This window comes from Tribolium madens, unplaced genomic scaffold, assembly GCF_015345945.1.
Source record: "Tribolium madens isolate multiple individuals breed KSU strain unplaced genomic scaffold, Tmad_KSU_1.1 Scaffold_20;HRSCAF=117;Tcas5.2_LG4, whole genome shotgun sequence".
NCBI lineage: Eukaryota > Metazoa > Arthropoda > Insecta > Coleoptera > Tenebrionidae > Tribolium > Tribolium madens.
Window position 1 is genome coordinate 8,021,637 of NW_025400985.1, and position 18,493 is coordinate 8,040,129.

Consider the following 18,493-nt stretch of genomic DNA (forward strand, 5'->3'; position numbering starts at 1 on the left):
TTCTAGATAGCAGCTAGACCGGTGCATCCGCCAAATTCGTGACATAAAACTCCGAATTTCCTATTAAATACGTAAAAATGAGCAAACTTTTTGCAAGTTTTTAAACATGAAATGCAAAATCTTCTTCTTAATACAAACAAATGCAGAATTTTTTTTTTGTAAAGAAATAACGAAAATACAATATAAACGTAAATGAGAAAAGAGCAATTAAGTAAATAATAATAAAAAGTCAAAAGGGTAACAATTTTAAAATTAATCTTAAAGAAAAATTTTAACTAACTTGCATCCATAAAGTAGCTTTTTATTTATACACATCCACATTTATTAAAACTTCTATAACGAGAAGCTGATTTTTGTTCATAGCACTATTATACTTACTTGAATCTGTCTTTAGATATGAGAAGTGTAGTGATGTTTATCCTCAGATATTCGATACGAACGCTTTCAAAAAGCACAAGTCAACACATCAAAATCAAAGTCAAACATTCTAACATAAAAACATTAACCATAATTTTTTAAACAGACGAAAATAAACAATATGTGGCAATAAAAATGAGCTGTACTAATTTCTTCGTCAAAACTTTTAACTTGTTTTTTTTTCATTTAAAATAACAAATGTAAAACAATTTTTAAATAAAACATTTATTTTAGAATAGTACAATCTACATGTAAATGCCTATTTTGTGTTTATGTTTCTTTTAACTGCACTAGTGCCTGATGCTTTGTTCTTTTTCGTTGTAATTGGATTAAGTTTCATGTGAGCCATAAATCACTTCGCTATTATTATTTCAGTTTTCTTCGTGGCCTAAATCACGATAAGCGCGATTGGAGTGATTATGCAGAAGGCATTTATTACTTTATTATGACGCATAATGTCTCGATCTCCCGCCTCCAATTTGAACACTCCCACGTGTTAGTCGTGTAAAATTAGATAAAGAATGTTATTTGGTTAATAGTGCGGCTAGAGCGGCACTCCTAACTTCCGCCCTCCGGTCCTCTGTTGTAATTTTCTCTTCCACTTTGAACAGGAGAGAGGATGACGCGTCCACGTGTACCTCCCATCAGAGTTACGATTCGCATTCCGGGCGTCCCCTCGATCGAATATTGAATTTTTATGAGCGTCGTTATAAATATGGATCGGCAAACAAACAGTTTATTAGAATCGGATTGTGTCAAAGTGGAAAAAGAGCCGCCAAATTGGTCAATTTCGAGTCGATTAAAATCGAGTCAGGACAAGCGGCGAGAAAACGGTCTCTATACATCATCCGGTGCTTAACTGATATGCAAATGTTGTGGCTGTCATAAAGGCACAAAGCGCGGAGCGACATTAAATATCACTGGAAGCATAATACGTTGCAGATAATCGGAATGAAGAGTTTACAAATCATGGCTTTGCAAAAGGAAACGTCGGAAAAGCGAGACGAGAATCGAAATAATGTCGAAGACATGACGTTAGCTATTGCATGTGCACACACCGTGATCTTATCGTTTCGCTGAAAGCAAATTAAAAACCGCATTTTCTCCGGATTACTCCGGGCTTAAACCATCTTGGCACGATTAGCATATTTGTCCAATTGAATTCGTTAGTAAGACGAAAAAAGCCGGAATATTTTAATCAGCTGCAAGCAGTTCGCGAAATTAGGCTTACGTCCGTTGTCATTATTTGGAGGGATCCGGAGCCGGCTTAACGTCACAGCTTAACTGCAGTTGAATAAATAAAGCGTGCGCACACCACACACGGAGACAATGGTCTAGTCGGTTTGCATTTGCTCGCACATAATCGAATCAGAGGAACACACGGAGCTTAGGAAAACTCCGGATTGTAGGACAAGAAGCGAGCGCTAAGCTGTTGGTGACCGGATTCGAGCACAATGCATAAACAAGTAGCTTAAACCGATTTCTTGCGGCTGGTAAAGTGAAACCGGAACAAATCGGGACACGATTTGTGGCTGATTGACGTCGGATCGGAGCCAATTGACGGACGCAGGTGGATGCAAACGGAGGGACGGCGTCTGGGGACACTTCACATTGTTACAACACGCGGTGCGATAAATAAACATAAACATACGAGTACAAGAAGCGTTTGGATAAATATTGCCAATACGAGCAAAAGCAATTGGTTTAAGGGCGAATAGTTTTGCTGAAAAACAATGGTTTTTAAGAGAATTTTGTGTGTAAAAATGGAAACTTAATATAAACAAATGACGACAAAATAAAGTGAAAGAAGACAGAATAAATGTTTTACTGTATCATAAATTTTATCTTTGTTTGGTTTCTTAACTTTTTACTACTATGGGAAGATTTATTTCAGCAATTTCATTCCAATTTATTAATAGCAAACGATTTTTTGTGTTAAAAAAGAAAAATCAAAGTAAACAAACATTATCTAGGTACGTTGTCAAACCCTATCCTTAAATATTTAGATGAACATTACTTAAAAAATATGAAACTGTCAACGTGCTACTGTAATTTTGTAATTGTAATATAAAAATAAATTTCATTTGTATTACTTAATTTCCATCCTTCTTTTCTTACCTTTATTGTTCCACCAGCATATTTTTTTGTGTTGATATCAAACGTTAATATTAATTTTCGAAATAATATAAAAAGATAGAAGTTGTTAATGACAATTTGTTTAATTGATTTTGTATTATAGTCAAGTTTAAAAAGAAAACAACAAAATACCAACCTACCTACTTATTTGAGGAAAAATTTCTTAAAGAAAAATAAATTGTATTTTTTACAATTTTAGAGAGTTTATTAGTTATATTCGTATTAACAATTCGTCTTTGTTGTTTTAGTCTACATTTCTCTATATAAAACACATTTCTTATAATTCCATCAAAAACGATAAATGAAAAAATATTGTAACAATCGGTTTATCAATTGGGAGCTAAAAATCTCTATAATTAACGCTCTCGTCACGCCACGATTACAGCGCTGACAGATAGCGATTATTTACGACTCTAATTTATAAAAAATTCTGTGTTGTTGTTACAGTTCCTTTGTACTTTTACTTTTTAACTACAACTTTACTTAGGTATAATATAAGAACAAAATTAAAAAAAAAACTGTTCTAACTTACAATGAAACTTAATTGTATAATAATTTATCTATAACAAAAATAAAACTCTTTATTAGAATCGATTCTTTATGTTAAAATGGATAGGAAACCAAATCTTTTCTACTTTTTACATACAACAATTAATATATGTAGTTTTATAATCTCAGGAAAGAAAAAATGTTTTGATTTATTCTATTTTTTTACTAAAATGTTATATTATTATTACATTACAAGCCCCAAAGCGTATCTTATGATGAAAAAAATCAGTTATTATTTTTTCTTTATTAAAAAGTTTATCAAATGAGAAAAATTTATTCACATATAGCAAGTCAAGTCTTAATAGCTATTGCTATAGTCATCCAGCGCTTTTAATATATCTACTTGATATCTCATTTCAGTAAAAGCCCTCGAAATTATAGCTTTATAACACTAGGATTGCAATAGTGTTATTCCAATAAGTTTCACTCTGATTTCTTGGAGTGGCTGTTAAAATACACTAGGTATATCGAAAGCTCTTTCAACAAAATCACTTATTCCCTAATTGTAAAATTCCGTATCTCGATAGCCTTATATCAGTCATTCATTATTGATCCTCCTTATCGTTTTTTCGTTCAAAGTCCGCCTTTCGTCTAGTTCCTTTGAAGCACTTTTCGGGCCAATACAAAGTCGATGCATTATTATAGCGGTTGGTACGGCAAGGATAATTAGATCAATACGTGTTTGATGTAATAATGTTGTACAAAAGCTTGTTCTACCTTTGTTCTATAATTAGTATGCATAGATGGGGAATTGTTCTCGCTACTGCATTAAAAACGCCAAGTAAATAATACCTGCTGCATTCCTGGGCCCTCCAACAATCGCAATCAATACAAACGTCGCATATAATGTGACAATAAGGCGGTGGCACACGACATCTAATTAGCCAAAATGGCGCTAAAATTTGACGAGGATTTTCATCGGAGCGCGCGAAATGCGACAACGTATGCCAAAAGCACACACTCGAGTCGTATAAAAAGTAGCTGGGAGAACCACCTGTTGCGGGAAAACCCTTACAAATTCGACCAAGAACTTAAACAAGAAAGCAAACACGATACCTCAGACTGATCGCTTCCGGACCACTAATTAACCCAATCGACGGAAAAATTCAAACACCTACATTGAACCTGAATATTAAGTGCTTAAGCAATATTATCATTAACAAAATTTTGTATTTTTCTCTAGTACTTATTTGAAGTGTATAGTCTAATTTGTAAAAGCGTTAATAATTCATTAGAAAAGTTTACAAAAAAATCAAACTCATACACTTTAAGAACACTAAACCAAAAAAAGCACACACTTATCAAATTTTTGAAAGCGCTTTCCTAGCTCGTCGCTCACAACACTACAAGTTTGAAGAAAAAAAAAAAGGCATGAAAACTGGACACACTTTACTATTAAATATTACTATTAATGTTCTAATATTTTAAAGCTTTAAAAAAAAATAAGTTTGGCTTGTGCCCTAAAGCTATTCCCATAATTTTTTGACCCCTCCATCAGGAATCCCTTCTCTCCTGAAAATTATTTATATCTAAGTTTCGGCGAAAAATCCACGAGTTGTACTCCAACCGTTCTACATTTCGTTTCTTTAACTTTCGATTTTTTTTTAAACGAAAGTCAGTTGTTTCGCAATTGTTTCGTGGGTGTAACATATCTTTTCATAAACACACGGTGAAAATCTCAACGATGCAATGTCTGTCTGCTTCCGGATATTTATAGACTGTAAGTGGTCCAATTTTATACATTCCGACTCATATTTCTGTTTATTTTTCCATTTTACGAGCCTCTTCTCGCTTTTATGGTGGAATTTTCACGATCGATGAGACAGACACACACGTGACGATTTTTTTAATTTTGTGTCATTAGCTCAACCTCGTTGATTAAGTTTCGGTATGTAGAGATTAATTAAGTTCGCGTGAAAAAACGCCATGTTTTGAATTTAGATGTGAAGTGGCGACCTCCACTTGGGATACAGTTTTCTATTTTTAACTGTTTGTTTTTGTTTCGTGCCACTGTATATTTTGTTTACCGGATTTTTGATTTTGTGTGCATTTTGAAAGGTTCAGGGATTTGGTGTTTTCTCATCGATGAAATATGCTAAACAATTTTTCGTGCAAAAAGGTAAACTATGAAATAGTGGGGGCTTTAAAATAAAGCTCTACTATCGCAAGAAGAGTTTTGGAATCAGAAACACAATTTTTGAACCAATGTAAAAATGTCGAAGTTTATTATAAAAAAAAGAATTGTTGTGGAGATAGGGAAATAGGGAAGTTGTACCTAATAATAATTTTTCATTAAATAAAAAGATTGTGCGATAGTATTAAAATTTTATTAAAATTCGAAAAGTTTTACGAGAATTATAAAGGTAGTAAAATTAATGTCTTGCCCTAATTTCATTTTTATTGAGATAAAACAAAATTTGGTCATCTGACGAAAGTAAAATTTTTGTTGTTAGTAATTAGAAAATCTCTCATTTTCGCTTTATGTAGTGCATTATATCCAACAATTATGAACTTTAATTCCGAGGAATTGCAATAAGCTTCATAAACGGGCACAACAAGCTTCATACGATAGTTCCCTTTATTATCCCTTGCCGTGCTGTAAACTTTATAGTCCATTCAACCAAAGAATTTTGAAACAAGCCATCGTACATTTTAGAAAAACATCCTAAACGAAGCTGTTATTATTTCTGATCGTGTTAAGAAGCTGTATTAACACCTCTTGTCGAAATACAGCGTATAGTATTTGCGTTGTGCTAAAGACAACACAGATGAGGAGTGCCCAAATTAGTTGAGATGAGTCGTTTGCGGCCTTCTCGAGCATTCTTAAGACAAGAGAGTTAGCAGTATTGTTTTAGGTATACTAATGAGGTTTATCAAAAGAACGAGCACGAAAAAGTCGATATAAATTCAAAACCAAACGCAATTAACCGACAAAGGTTTTGTCAAACAACACAGCGACTTCCCAGGGGCGGGAACGTGGAAACGTTTAATTTTAAAACAGATATGTGCGCAAAAAGCCGCACAAAAACAAAGGTACAATATAAATGCTCAATTTAAATTTCAAACTGACGTTGGCAACAGTAATTGTAACGTATGTACCTACACCCTTGACGGTATAGACAACACAATGACCGTTAATGGCCAATTTGGAAGTGTTTCATATTATATTATGACGGTCGCAGGTTTGCTTCTCGGGGCAATTTTTTGGTGGACTTTTTTTGCGTCTACCCGCGCGCTTTGGTTAAATAATTATTTAATCGATCGGTGGCATCGAGGCCAAGGAAAACAAACGGAGACTGGAGTATACAAAGTGTTGCCTTGATTAAACATCGAACTAAAAATAAAGGACTTGGGAATGTGCAAATGCGAAAAGCAAGCCGATTTCACCAAACAGAGAAAAGTTTTTACGGCGCGGCTATTTTCTCACACTAGGACTTGATCAGATTTAAGACCTCGAATCTCTCGAATACGAAATCAAAAATGAAAGTAAACAAAAAATAATATTACGCACGAAGGAAAACAAACAAACGTGTGAGACTAACAAGGGTGACACCAAAATACATTCGACAAGAAAAGTGTTTCGAAATAAGCTTTACAGAAAGAATTAAAAAAAGTTTTTAAAGTTGAATATATTTTTTAAACAATGGCTGGAGGTTGTTCTTAAACAAAGTCAGTAAATTAAAAATAAAATCAATGGAAAAAATCAGCGATTCGCTTTACGAGCTTCTAATGCTTCAAAGTTGAGAATACACTTTGCCGACTTTCAAGTACTTTTTAGTTATCCGATTTGTGCTAAAAGCCGCTTGTAATATTTTTAATTTATATTAGGTAGGTATAGTGCAATCGATATAAGACAAAGCAGAAATATTTTATATTTTATTAGAATAAAAATTTTCGTCGTAAATCATCGAAAATTAATTAAATCGTTGCGTTACCTTCGTCGCTGTAATCCTTTAGTTAAATTTTTATTGCATCAAAACAAATTGAATTTTTGATCATGATGACAGCTGTCATGCTCGTATAATACCGAAAAAACCTCCCAAAGTTGTCATGACCGTTGTCATCGTGCTAATTGAGGAGTAAATTTCGTTTTCTCTATTATTGTCAATAACCATTTGTTTGTTTCAGACACGGAGCAATCACAGAAATTCCAATAATAACACAGATACCGGCGCTAGGTGAGTGGAAAATAAAAATCGCTGTCACGTCGATGAGAGAGGTCGAAGGGTTGATTGGTGGGGGTGTGTTTGATGGTAGATTTATTTATTTATTGTGTGCGAGTTGCGGTTTTATTAAATTGGGACCGGGGGCTTTTGGAGATGAGAAAAGAGCTCTTTTTCTTTTTTTGCTACATTTTTGAGGGCACATTTCCCGAGAGAAATAAGACCCAAAGTTCTAAATACAAAGAACAAACAAATAATGCCTTTTGACAAGTCTGATGGGAATCGAAAGAACCGATCCTTTAAAATAAGTAATATTTCAAAAAGTAATATCAGGAAATTAAAGACGCTCGAGGTGCTTGGAAAAAATCCCAAATTAAAAATCTTATTCGAAAAAGGCAAGCAGTGTTTAGCGGCCATCAAAACATTATCCCAACCTCGACGTTGTTAGTCGCCACTGGTGTCATTTCCGTGTATGTTGGCGGCGACAAAAGGAAAAACAAGCTCTCGGAGCAGGGATTAAAGCGGAGACATGCCTCGGCGAGTATTTGCGAATCAATATTTACAAAAGGAGAAAAATGCCATTCGAAGTGAGAGCTATTACACTGAAATATTCATGTTCGTGTCTGTGCGGAGTATCCGATGGATGTAAAGTGGTTGTTTTACACAGTTTCCGTAATGGCAACGGCCCCCCGCGAGCTGCCGCCCCCGTCGACACCTACAGTTTTGGCTTGATTTGCTTTCGGCACGCGTGGGGGCGGCGGAGCAAAGAGAGGTCGTAATCGCGTAGATTACTCGTCTTGGAGCGGCAGCAATTAAATGCCGGATTATGACAGCGACGGTCATAATCAAACCAATGACGGATTAAAGCGACAAGGTGAAGATGATGCAGAAAAGAAAAGAAAAGGAAATCCTATCTTTAGATACAATCAAAAATATTTATAATTTTCAAAAGAATCTTGAATAGCATTGTTTTTTAATTATTTTTTCTTCAAAATCTATTTAAATTTTTCCAATTTTTGAAAATTTTTATGGTTTCTTCTCTTCTCTTTTTGTTTAGAAAAAGTAATAGGTTGGAATGTTAATTACTGGTGTATGATGGGAAATAGAAACACAAATTGTATGTTAATCATAATTTAATCTCAAAAATAAATATATACACAAATAAAATAAAAATTATAATTGTATTTTTTACTTACTTACAGTTTCTTCTGGTAATCGGTACATAATGTATTTTTCATCCGTCGACTTGTAAACCTACAAAAGTTTTTTTGTCTCTGAATAGTCTTCCAAAGTGCCTCGTAGTCTATTTATAATTCAGCAAATTATTTCCAATTTTATTTTCCTGGTACACGAGAGAATCACTAAGTACATACATAAAGAACCACCAAGACGAAACAAATTAATTCAATTGAATTCGGCTCACTTAATTGCGAAGTAATAATCGTGAACGTCTCGTAATTTGCAAATTTCTGTTAGAGAGAAAAACTAAAGTAAATCTTCTTAAATTCGCAAAATCGTCAGCTGTGTTAGTGAACGAGACCGCAGCCACTTTTGCTACAAATTCAGTAGTAATTTCCTCGTCCGATTTGAGCAAACGAAACCGACCGCAACTCCATCAGTTTCATTTGTCCGAAACGTTGTGTAATCCCTCTTGTAAACATGTTCGTAAGTGCGGCATCCCTCCGTATTTACTTAGAGTTATTTAAATTTGCCGGACCTCGAACCGAACGAACGAATTTTTAATGAGTTCGTGAGACGAAAGCCACTTTGCGGTTGCAAATTTAAAAATTCCTTTGGATTTTATTAAATTAACGTGGACATACATGCTGAGTTAAGAAATCGAAACGAAGAAAAACAGAAATGACATTATTGAATGTGCGGCGAAAGACCTTATAAAAAATTCAGACAAGCGGCTTCGAGCAACACCAATAAAATAAATTTGCACGGCCTGGATAATGAATTTGTTATTGGTTTAAAACGATTGATTTGCGTCGATGTTTTGTGTTATTTCAAACAATATTTGCGCGATTACAAAAGGCTGATTGGAATTATTCGGAATATGTTGTCGGAAAGCAGTTGCTAGTTTGTTTTTAATTCAATAGACGACGAACTCGACGTTTAATTTAATTTAGGGAATGGAATGATCCAAAGGCCAAACGCGAATTGCACACGTCTCGCCATTCTAGCTTTTTAACAAGAAACAAATAAAAATTAAATATTTTAGAGTTTCATATACATGCACAAAGGTGTCTGAAAACATCACACATTTTTCACCAAATAAAACTTATAAAACACAGTGCCTAAAATAGAACTTGAAAATCAGCAAAATAAAATACAAAATCAACCACAAAAATGTATAAACCGTTTTTATCTAAAAAAATTAAAAAAACAATTTTATAGACAGAGAGACAAAGTATTAATAAAATTAAAATTACGTCGATTATGTTGTTAAAATTTCTATTCACAATCACTAATGTAATATGCCGATTACTAACCTTTTAAAGGTTGGGAAACATATTATTAAATCACATGAGGAATAATAATATATATTACTTCTTTTGTCAAATTACGCATAATATTTTGCTAAATTAGTATCCAATTGCTTCTGTAGCAGTTTCTCTTACTTCTGGGGGTACTACACTGCTCCATTTCAACAATTTTAAATCAGATTCACACATTATTTCAATATTTTCTTTGACATTTCTGAAATGTCAAAAATCAAACGCAATTTGGATGGCCTACCACGTTTGAACCTTAACTTTGTTAGAATATTATTTTACTCAAATTTTTTACTGAAAATAATGTAATTGTAAATAAAATTGCATATACAAACCACGGTGGTAATGGCATTACCCTCTATGTTTTATCCGATTTCTGGCGCCTCTCGATCGTATCCGTAAGCACTCGGGGTAATGTCATATTTACCACCTCGCTTGTAATGGACTATTACCTAATTTAAAAAAATATATCTAAGTTAACTCTCCAAGTAACATTTTGTACCATCCCTGAAAACCTCTGTGGTAAATTAAGTTAGCACCTTTAGAAATTTTAGAGCATTTTTTGTTGTACTGATCAATTCATTTCCAAAATTACGTTATTAACTTTTTGAAGTTAGAGAAACAATAACAATGTCATTGTAGCCTGACAGTCAGGTATGATTAAAATTCTGTAATATCGTTTTTTTTTTAATAACCGCCCATGTTATTTTATCCTTTTTTCTTGTAAGCGGGACCTCTTTCAAGATTTTTGCTTATGGTACTTTTTATTGGCGATTAACATTTTAAGTAATTTAGCATTTTTAAAATGCATGTTAAAATACATTTTAAGGACTAGGGTTATTTAACATTAATCCCTACCTACTAAATAGTCTACAGTTTAAATTTCGTTAGAATCTATTGGCAAATAATAGAGATGTCGTAGTCATTCGGCGTAATGCGTCATTCCGCGGAAAGCCTAGTCATTGGCCGTACTGCCGGCAGAAGCTGTAATCAAATGAATATTCATTCGTTTGACTGAAATTTTACGTCATTGCCGGGATTGCCCACTTAATTCTCGTCAATTAAAGTAACCGGTTAAACCATTACATATTACAGCGTTTGACGGAAGTGTATTTAGTCATTTGTTGAAAAGTCTTGAAATGTTGGAAACTTGCTGTAGAAATGTAAATTTTAGGTAGAAGAAAAGAAAAGCCAAAAAAACTAAATATTTTTATTGTAGCAAAATATTTGTTCCGTTTATTTGAAATAATGTAAACATATAATATAATAAAATCATACAAAAAACGTTAAGGTCATGACCTAAACAACAGATAAAAATATATTTTCTGCATTCAGGTAAATTGGCAAGTAAAATATCTTTTGCAGCCTAAAATATYTACAACTGAAATAAAGGTMTARTTTGAGGTTAGAAGTCTTTTACCTCSTTCATTTCTTCATAATTCRACGGTTTTTTGCATCTTTGTTCTTCATATAATATGTTAATWTACAACAATAAATATATCTAGTTTTTTTGGCTTTTCTTTTCTTCTACCAAAAATTTACATTTCTACAGAAAGTTTCAAACATTTCAAGACTTTTCATTTCAACAAATGACTAAATACCTACACTTCCGTCAAACGCGGTAACATGTACTGGTTTAACCGGTTACTTTGTTTGACTAAAATTAAGTGGGCAATCCCTGAAATGACGTAAAATTTCAGTCAAACAAAGGAATATTCATTTGATTACAGCTTCTGCCGGCAGTACGGCCAAAGACTAGGCTTTCCGCGGAATGACGCATTACGCCCAATGACTACGACAGAGACATTAGATCCGAAAGTTTCATTAGTTGGGACGAAAAAAAAGCAACATAACAACTTTAAAATAAATAAAGTCAAAAATGACTAAAAAGTGTAAAGATATTTTTGAAAAAATATTTTGATGAGACTATTCTAGTAGACACTTAATGTAAGGCCAGCCTCCCCGCTGAGAATTAGCAACTTTTTGACCTGCCATTAGCCGCCGACCCTCGTTTGTGTATAATTACTCGTGTGACACTTGCTTCCTGGATTTCGCCGTTTTGGCTTGTCGGTCTAGGTGTTTCCTTCCGGCCTTTAGCAGTCCGCGTCTCTCGTCCGGCGTTCTAATTGGTTCCTGTTTGAAAAGCGTCAAAAATGCAAAAGGGCATCGTCGTGATCGTTAGATTTCCCCCGAGTGGTCGAAGCGACGTCGACCGCCGCGCCGGTTAAATATTGACCTTCGGGGGCCACCTGTGGCTGGCGCCGAGTACGTAATTTTTCGGGACGCTGATCCCTGCTGACAGGGGGCGGTGTGACAAACAGGCCGTGTGTACCCACTATTAGTCCCGTGTCAAGTGTCCGGACCTAGGACCCCCATCCCGCTCATATTTCACTTAACCTGCGATAAATTCCTCTGCTTTATCACGTTCACGGAACGTAGCACCGTAATGATGTTATAAAATAGACACTAAATTATCCGGAGGAACTTCAAGGGGATTTATAAGTTTGGACCGGATCGCGAGCGAAAAATGAACAAGCGGCGTAAATCAACTGCGGGGGGATGACCGCGAGTGTAGGCAACCAAGAGCACAAAGACAGGGATGGCGCAGATACGGATGAGCTGTTTACAACTTGTCCGGAGTCTCGCAACTTCCACGTCGCTAATGAATACACGTCAGAATCTATTAGTTATTATTAGCTTGACTGACGGCTAACACTCGTTCATTGTAGCTTCCAGACAACATACGCTGTTTCATATCATTGAGAAAATAAACAAACTATTCGCTCTTAATTTTCCTCCAAACCGCTGAAAGATGATAGAGTCTTGACCATCGTTTAACAGTTTCTGTTTTACTTTAATTTAGAAACAAAAACCCATAGACTTTTTAGATAACGTCGTGAACTAAGAATTTATATTTATTTTAATAATAATAATACTAGTGTTTATGAATTTGTGTCTTGATTTGATAAGTAAATTAAGCAATAAAATTAGAATGCTTTGATAAAAGTGAGGTTTAACTACTAATTGCGAATTAGTTAGAACTAAATATAGATATTTTTAGTCTCCTGAATTGAAAATTATCTATCTGTCAACACTGCGGTAGAAATTGCGGTTGACTCTGGGCTGTTAGATACCATTAAAATAGTTATTTATTATACAAGACGATAAAATTGAATTTTATCTTTGGGAGCAATTTAGCTAATATTAATAATATTAAGCTAATATGCTCGAAAATATAATGAAAATTTTATCGTGTGGTACAATATAACATTTTATTCAATCTTCACTAATTTTGTAGTCAATTTGGTCTATATTTATAAATGTGAAAGTAAAATTCAACAATGAAATCTAATGTCAAAGATCGTTAGCAACTAACAACCGCAGATATACAGGTGCGCCAGAACTCGCGCCCCAGAGAAAATTTTCAAGTAAGGTAAGATACTAGGAACATGAAAAAATGTTTAAAAAATTATATGTCAAAATATTTTAACATATTTATTTTTTGACATTTGACATTTTTTTATATCTATTTAATGATACTGATCATCTTGTATATGTTTTTTTTTACAATTATTTAGTAAAGGGACAAAAATTTTGCCAATAAAAGACACAAATAACATTGAAAAGAGTTACAATTTAGGATATAGCTTCCTTGTTTCCTCTTTTAATAGCCTATAGCAAAAAAAATTGAAAAATTATTTTCCAACATTCCAACAGAAATAAATAGAATTAAAATGCAAACTTTAAACCCTCATAACTTCAAAATTTTTGTAGATAATTTTTTTTTTAACATTTTTTCCATGTTCCTGGTATCTTACCTTATAAGACATTTTTCTCTGGGGCGCGAGTTTTGGCGCATCCTGTATAACAATGGATGTATTTTTTATTATCTAGACAATAAAATTTTATTTTAACATAAAGAAAAGAGTAGATAAAATTCAATTTTAACATAGAGGATTAAATAAAATAAATTACTAGCGCCAGAATGAATAGAATTCTAAAAAACTTAAGCATTCTCTTTTAAAATTCAAATTCTAATATAATACTTGACACTAAAGATTCTTTGATTTGCAATCTACTGTTTTGCGTACTTTGCGTTGCAAAATCCAACTTTACTCTATTGTAAATAACTATTAACAAACTAGCAAATTCAACAATAAATTAAATCCAACATCGGAAACAAAAAAAACTAATATGCTTACACGATAATATGAAAATTGAAAGTTCTGTTTTTTTTTTAAAAAGCTTGAAACAAAAATCTGAATTCATTTTTGTGCTTAGATGAAAGTGTTCTATCATCATTCGAGAGTTAGTCCGACATTTTTTAATCACCCGTATAATTTTCTAAACAATTTGTCTAAGTTGCCTTCCCCGGGACGATAGATATTTTATATAAAAAAATATTTTTTTGATTTTTTACAAACTCATTCCAACTTAAATTTTCATAAACGAAAGAAGAAACTATACTATTTACATTATTATCACGAACTGAATCATATGAAAACAGACGAATGAAAGTGTTACAATTGATTGCGACTTTTTTGGCCCCCCCCTGATAATAATTTCTGCGGCGCCAATGGGTATACTACATTTTCTTTTTAATCAAAAAGATAAACAAAATGTAGTTTGTTAAAATTCTTAGCTTATGCTTGAAAAACTTTTAAAAAGTTCTTCGGGACATCTGTATCTATAGCTACCAATGAATTGGAGGGAGTTACTCCCTCCACTTCATTGATAGCTACATACACATCACCTCCTTTCCATGTTAACAATATGTTCATAAAATCACTCGCTACGCTTGTCAAATATTGCATCATAGTTTCTCCAAAAACACATTAGAACACATCACTTTTTTCGCCGTTGCGGCAGTTTTTAACTAACAGTCCATCCAGTTTGTGACAAATTTAATTTTCTTGGAAACTGGAAATTTAACAACTACTTCTTGGTGGATTCTCTTGGAATAATGAACACAAACACAATTTAACCCGACACACCAAACTTTTATTATAACATTAAATTTAAGTTTATTTGTTTGCTGTTGCCAAATTTAGTAAAAAATCTGACATGTACCCCCTGCTACGATAAATATTCGTTTCGAGCCCTTTTATTTCCATAGCCCCGGCTAGGTGAGCGCGTCTCCGTGCGAAAGTGTTTCGGACTTTGAAATATCGCCGGTGCGAGATGGTAAATTTGGCATTTCCCGGTGGAGTCGAGTAACCGAGTCGAGGCGACAGAGACAGCATGATTAATACCCCATTTTCCCCGAGGAAGACAGATAGTCATGGGGCACCGCCGCATCATATTCCTGACGGCGTCATTCTGCATGTTATTGTTTTCTTAATAATGCACGTGGTGCAGCAATAAATTCGGTCATCGTTGACACTTTAACTGGTTTTCCAGAATGAAGACAAGTGAAGCGGCGTCACAACCCGACGCGGGGGGACATCCTTCGGACCCCAACGACGGCTTCCGAGCCAGATATAACTTCAGAATTGGAATTTATGGATGGAGGAAGCGATGTCTTTATATCCTCATCCTTGTGCTGCTCGTGATGGTGATTGTCAATTTAGCGCTCACGCTGTGGGTCCTCAAAGTTATGGAATTCTCATCGGTAAGTCCATTAAAAGCTAACTCTTTTCTAATTACACAAAATTTACATTTTTATTTCCAAAAAATAATTTCTCTCAAATTAAACATATATTTTCAAGAAAACTTAATTTTATTGTTTGTTCAAATTTTGCTGTTAGTGTACCGTGCTCTTTGACTGGCTTTATTTCATGAGATGCTCAAACCCTTAAAATCTAGCAAGTGTTCCGTAACGAGAACACGTTTCCGGTCCTAGAAATGATTTAAAAAAATCTTTTTCCTTAGTTGAGCATAAAATGCTGGCGATAATGAGTTCTTGAAATCTTCAGTAAAATTCCACTTGGTAATTATGTCCTGAGGTCTCGAGATAAGGATGTTAAATATAAAACATAAAGTCCCTGGCTTTTTAAATTTTCGTAATTAAAACTTCTTTAATTGAGATGCAACAGTTGTTTCGGATTCTCTTTGATACGGAATATAATGTTATTCGTTTACTTGTTGGTTTTTCCACAATCGAGCTGGCAAAAAATAGCTTTTTATAAAAGATAAGTGCTCCGGGTTATTGTGTGCGATTTTAATTAATGCTGTGCTAACGAGATCAAATCTATCGAAATAAAATTATAATGAAAAAAAATTGGACGGAACACAAAGCGGAGCACGAACTTAGACCGGTAAATCCTCACGACATTTCAATTTGCATATTACCACGATTCGAAAATTGAATAGGAGCTTTAATCACAAGATGCTACACCAAACACAACAATGAATACGAATAAGAGTTTCTAAAAACATTATAACAAAAGCATGAAATTGGAAGCTGACACCGAAACGGTCCGTTATAAACCCGGTTTCAAATTTTCTTGCTGATTTTTTTTTAAAGAGAACCCAAATGGCAACTAGGCACCACAATTAAATTCTACAACATTTTACCCAAAGAAATAAAAAAAAAAATTGATATTAAAGTATAATCTACCAAAAGAATTGAAGCTATTTTAATTGAAAATACCCTTTATAATATTAAAGTCATAACAACATATTTATAGAGTTTTATGACCCCTTTTTCTGATGGCTTTTGTAATAAATTTTATATTAGTTTTTTAACATAAATAAATTAAATATATTGAATAAAGAATATGTTGAATATGACTTACTATAGGGTTTGCCAAATAAAGAAAAAGTAGCATATTTTTATTTGTCCGCAAACGTCACAAAAGTGACCACTTTTATGTCTAACTATCACAAGTAAAAGTTTTACCTCTCAGCTATAGAGTAAGTGCTTAAACGTTTTTACTTTTACCATTACATAAACTATCACTTTATTCCTAATAAGTAATAACATAATATGCGATTATTTCGCATAATTTTTATTTCAATCGACACTCAAGTCTTTATTATAGATAGGTACTACAAATACAGTAATCTAAGAGGTTTGCATCAAGAAAATTCGCGAGAAAAAAACATAAATATCCAGAGTTTCAGAACATTTTTTTCATACAATATTTTCACATTTTCTTACTTTTCGTTTTAGATCTGAGTCAAAGAATGCCAGTATAAAGCTATTTACAATCTAAACCATAAGACGGCCAAAAAGTCGCGTAAATTATTGTGGTGTAATATAGTTAATTGAATAAAATAAAATAATCATTTTAGAAAGTGATTTTTATTGTCTATAAAAAGCAGCTGCTTACTTTAGAGAAAAATGCACATCTATTACTAATAAAACGTACATACAGTCATTTAAAAAAAAGTTTAAGATTTCAACCTCCCCAAAAAATACTATTTTCAACACTTCAAAACTTAAATATGTTTTTCCGATTTTTAAAGTATTGACACCTAAAAGGGTTGACTTTAAAACCGGCAAGAATATATTTTATAGAACTTATGTTTTGTGTTATTACTGCAAAGAATGTGGTGTCGCTGACTCGTAATCAGATTATGAATAATAAACTACCGGCGTCGCATCCTTTGAAGTCGGGATAATAGAATCAGAATTCCAATATTTGCAGCATCGAATATCATTCAATTCATCTATTCATCGTTTAGCGGAAGAAAGCTGACACTTTTCATATAAAACGTAAAAATGTTTGGTAAATTGCAATTTGATTCGGCGAATAAGTCAAGTCTTGACCTGGGAGAGAACTCGCCAAACTTGCCTCGAACTCTATTAGCACGAATATGGTGGATGCGCCCGTCTGACATAATTTAATTGCTTGTAATGCTATTTCAGGAAGGCATGGGTCAACTCAAAATCGTAAGCGGAGGATTACGACTCGAAGGCAAAGCGTTCGTCTTGGACACTCTGATAGCCAGCAGCATCAAATCCAGGACCGGACAGCCGATAATTGTCGAGTCGAGTAGAAACCTGACGCTGGCATCGCGGAGCAAGAACGGCCTGATTAGCAATATGATTTTTCTAGGTACATTTTGATGTAATTTCTGTGGTACTTTTTTTAATAAGGGATGTTTTTGTTGCAGGAGACGACCGCTTCGAGTGCCTGACGAGCACCTTCAAAGTGATGGACGATCGAGGAATGGTGCTTTTTTCGGCGGACCCTCGCGAAGTGGTCGTGGGGGCGGAAAGTCTGAGGGTGACGGGCGAAGGGGGCGCCTCTTTCAGCGGTTCGGTGCAGACGACGCTGGTGCGGGCCGAGCCCGGCAACGACTTGCGGTTGGTTAACTTTTATGAGGCAGGGAGCTTCTCTTCTGGTTAACTTTTATGATATCCTCGACGCTATAACTAATAATTAAGACGCCATCTGCTCACTCAAACTCCCGTGCATATTAATTTGGTTTTCTTAGAAATTTTACGGCGAATGATACAATCTGTTACACGGGACGGAAAGGCGGAACGCCACAGTTCAAAATATTACTCATTTATTTGACATCAAGTTTAATTAAAAACGGATTTCAACTGACAAATAGATTTCTTTGAGACTTGGCTACATCTAGGATTAATTTTTGACCAAGTCCGACGGGTGATAAAAATGAAGTGAATTTACGTTGACAACTAAATACATTTAAAAGTTTTTAAATTTTACACAGAGTTAAAACCGGCGGACATAGACACGGCACGTCCCGCAAACATATTTTAATAAATACGCTTGTTAGCACTCTAAATAATATAGCGTTAATAGGATTGCAATT

The 18,493-nt window shown here is 34.1% G+C and overlaps 1 protein-coding gene across 3 annotated transcripts in view; it reads left to right on the top strand.

Annotated features, from left to right (window-relative positions):
* LOC123005570 (gamma-sarcoglycan) overlaps nucleotides 1–18,493 on the top strand; it is a 69,010-nt gene that overhangs the window by 48,528 nt on the left and 1,989 nt on the right. The window contains exons 1-5 of one of the 3 annotated variants that reach the window (XM_044399369.1): nucleotides 4,669–4,822; nucleotides 7,231–7,280; nucleotides 15,164–15,374; nucleotides 17,577–17,766; nucleotides 17,825–18,017. In XM_044399369.1, coding sequence (XP_044255304.1) covers nucleotides 15,165–15,374; nucleotides 17,577–17,766; nucleotides 17,825–18,017 — 593 coding nt within the window. In that variant the 5' untranslated portion in view covers nucleotides 4,669–4,822; nucleotides 7,231–7,280; nucleotide 15,164. Of the gene's footprint in view, nucleotides 1–4,668; nucleotides 4,823–4,931; nucleotides 4,991–7,230; nucleotides 7,281–15,163; nucleotides 15,375–17,576; nucleotides 17,767–17,824; nucleotides 18,018–18,493 lie in introns of those variants that run through there. The other 2 variants (XM_044399370.1, XM_044399368.1) reach the window with 2 other exon arrangements.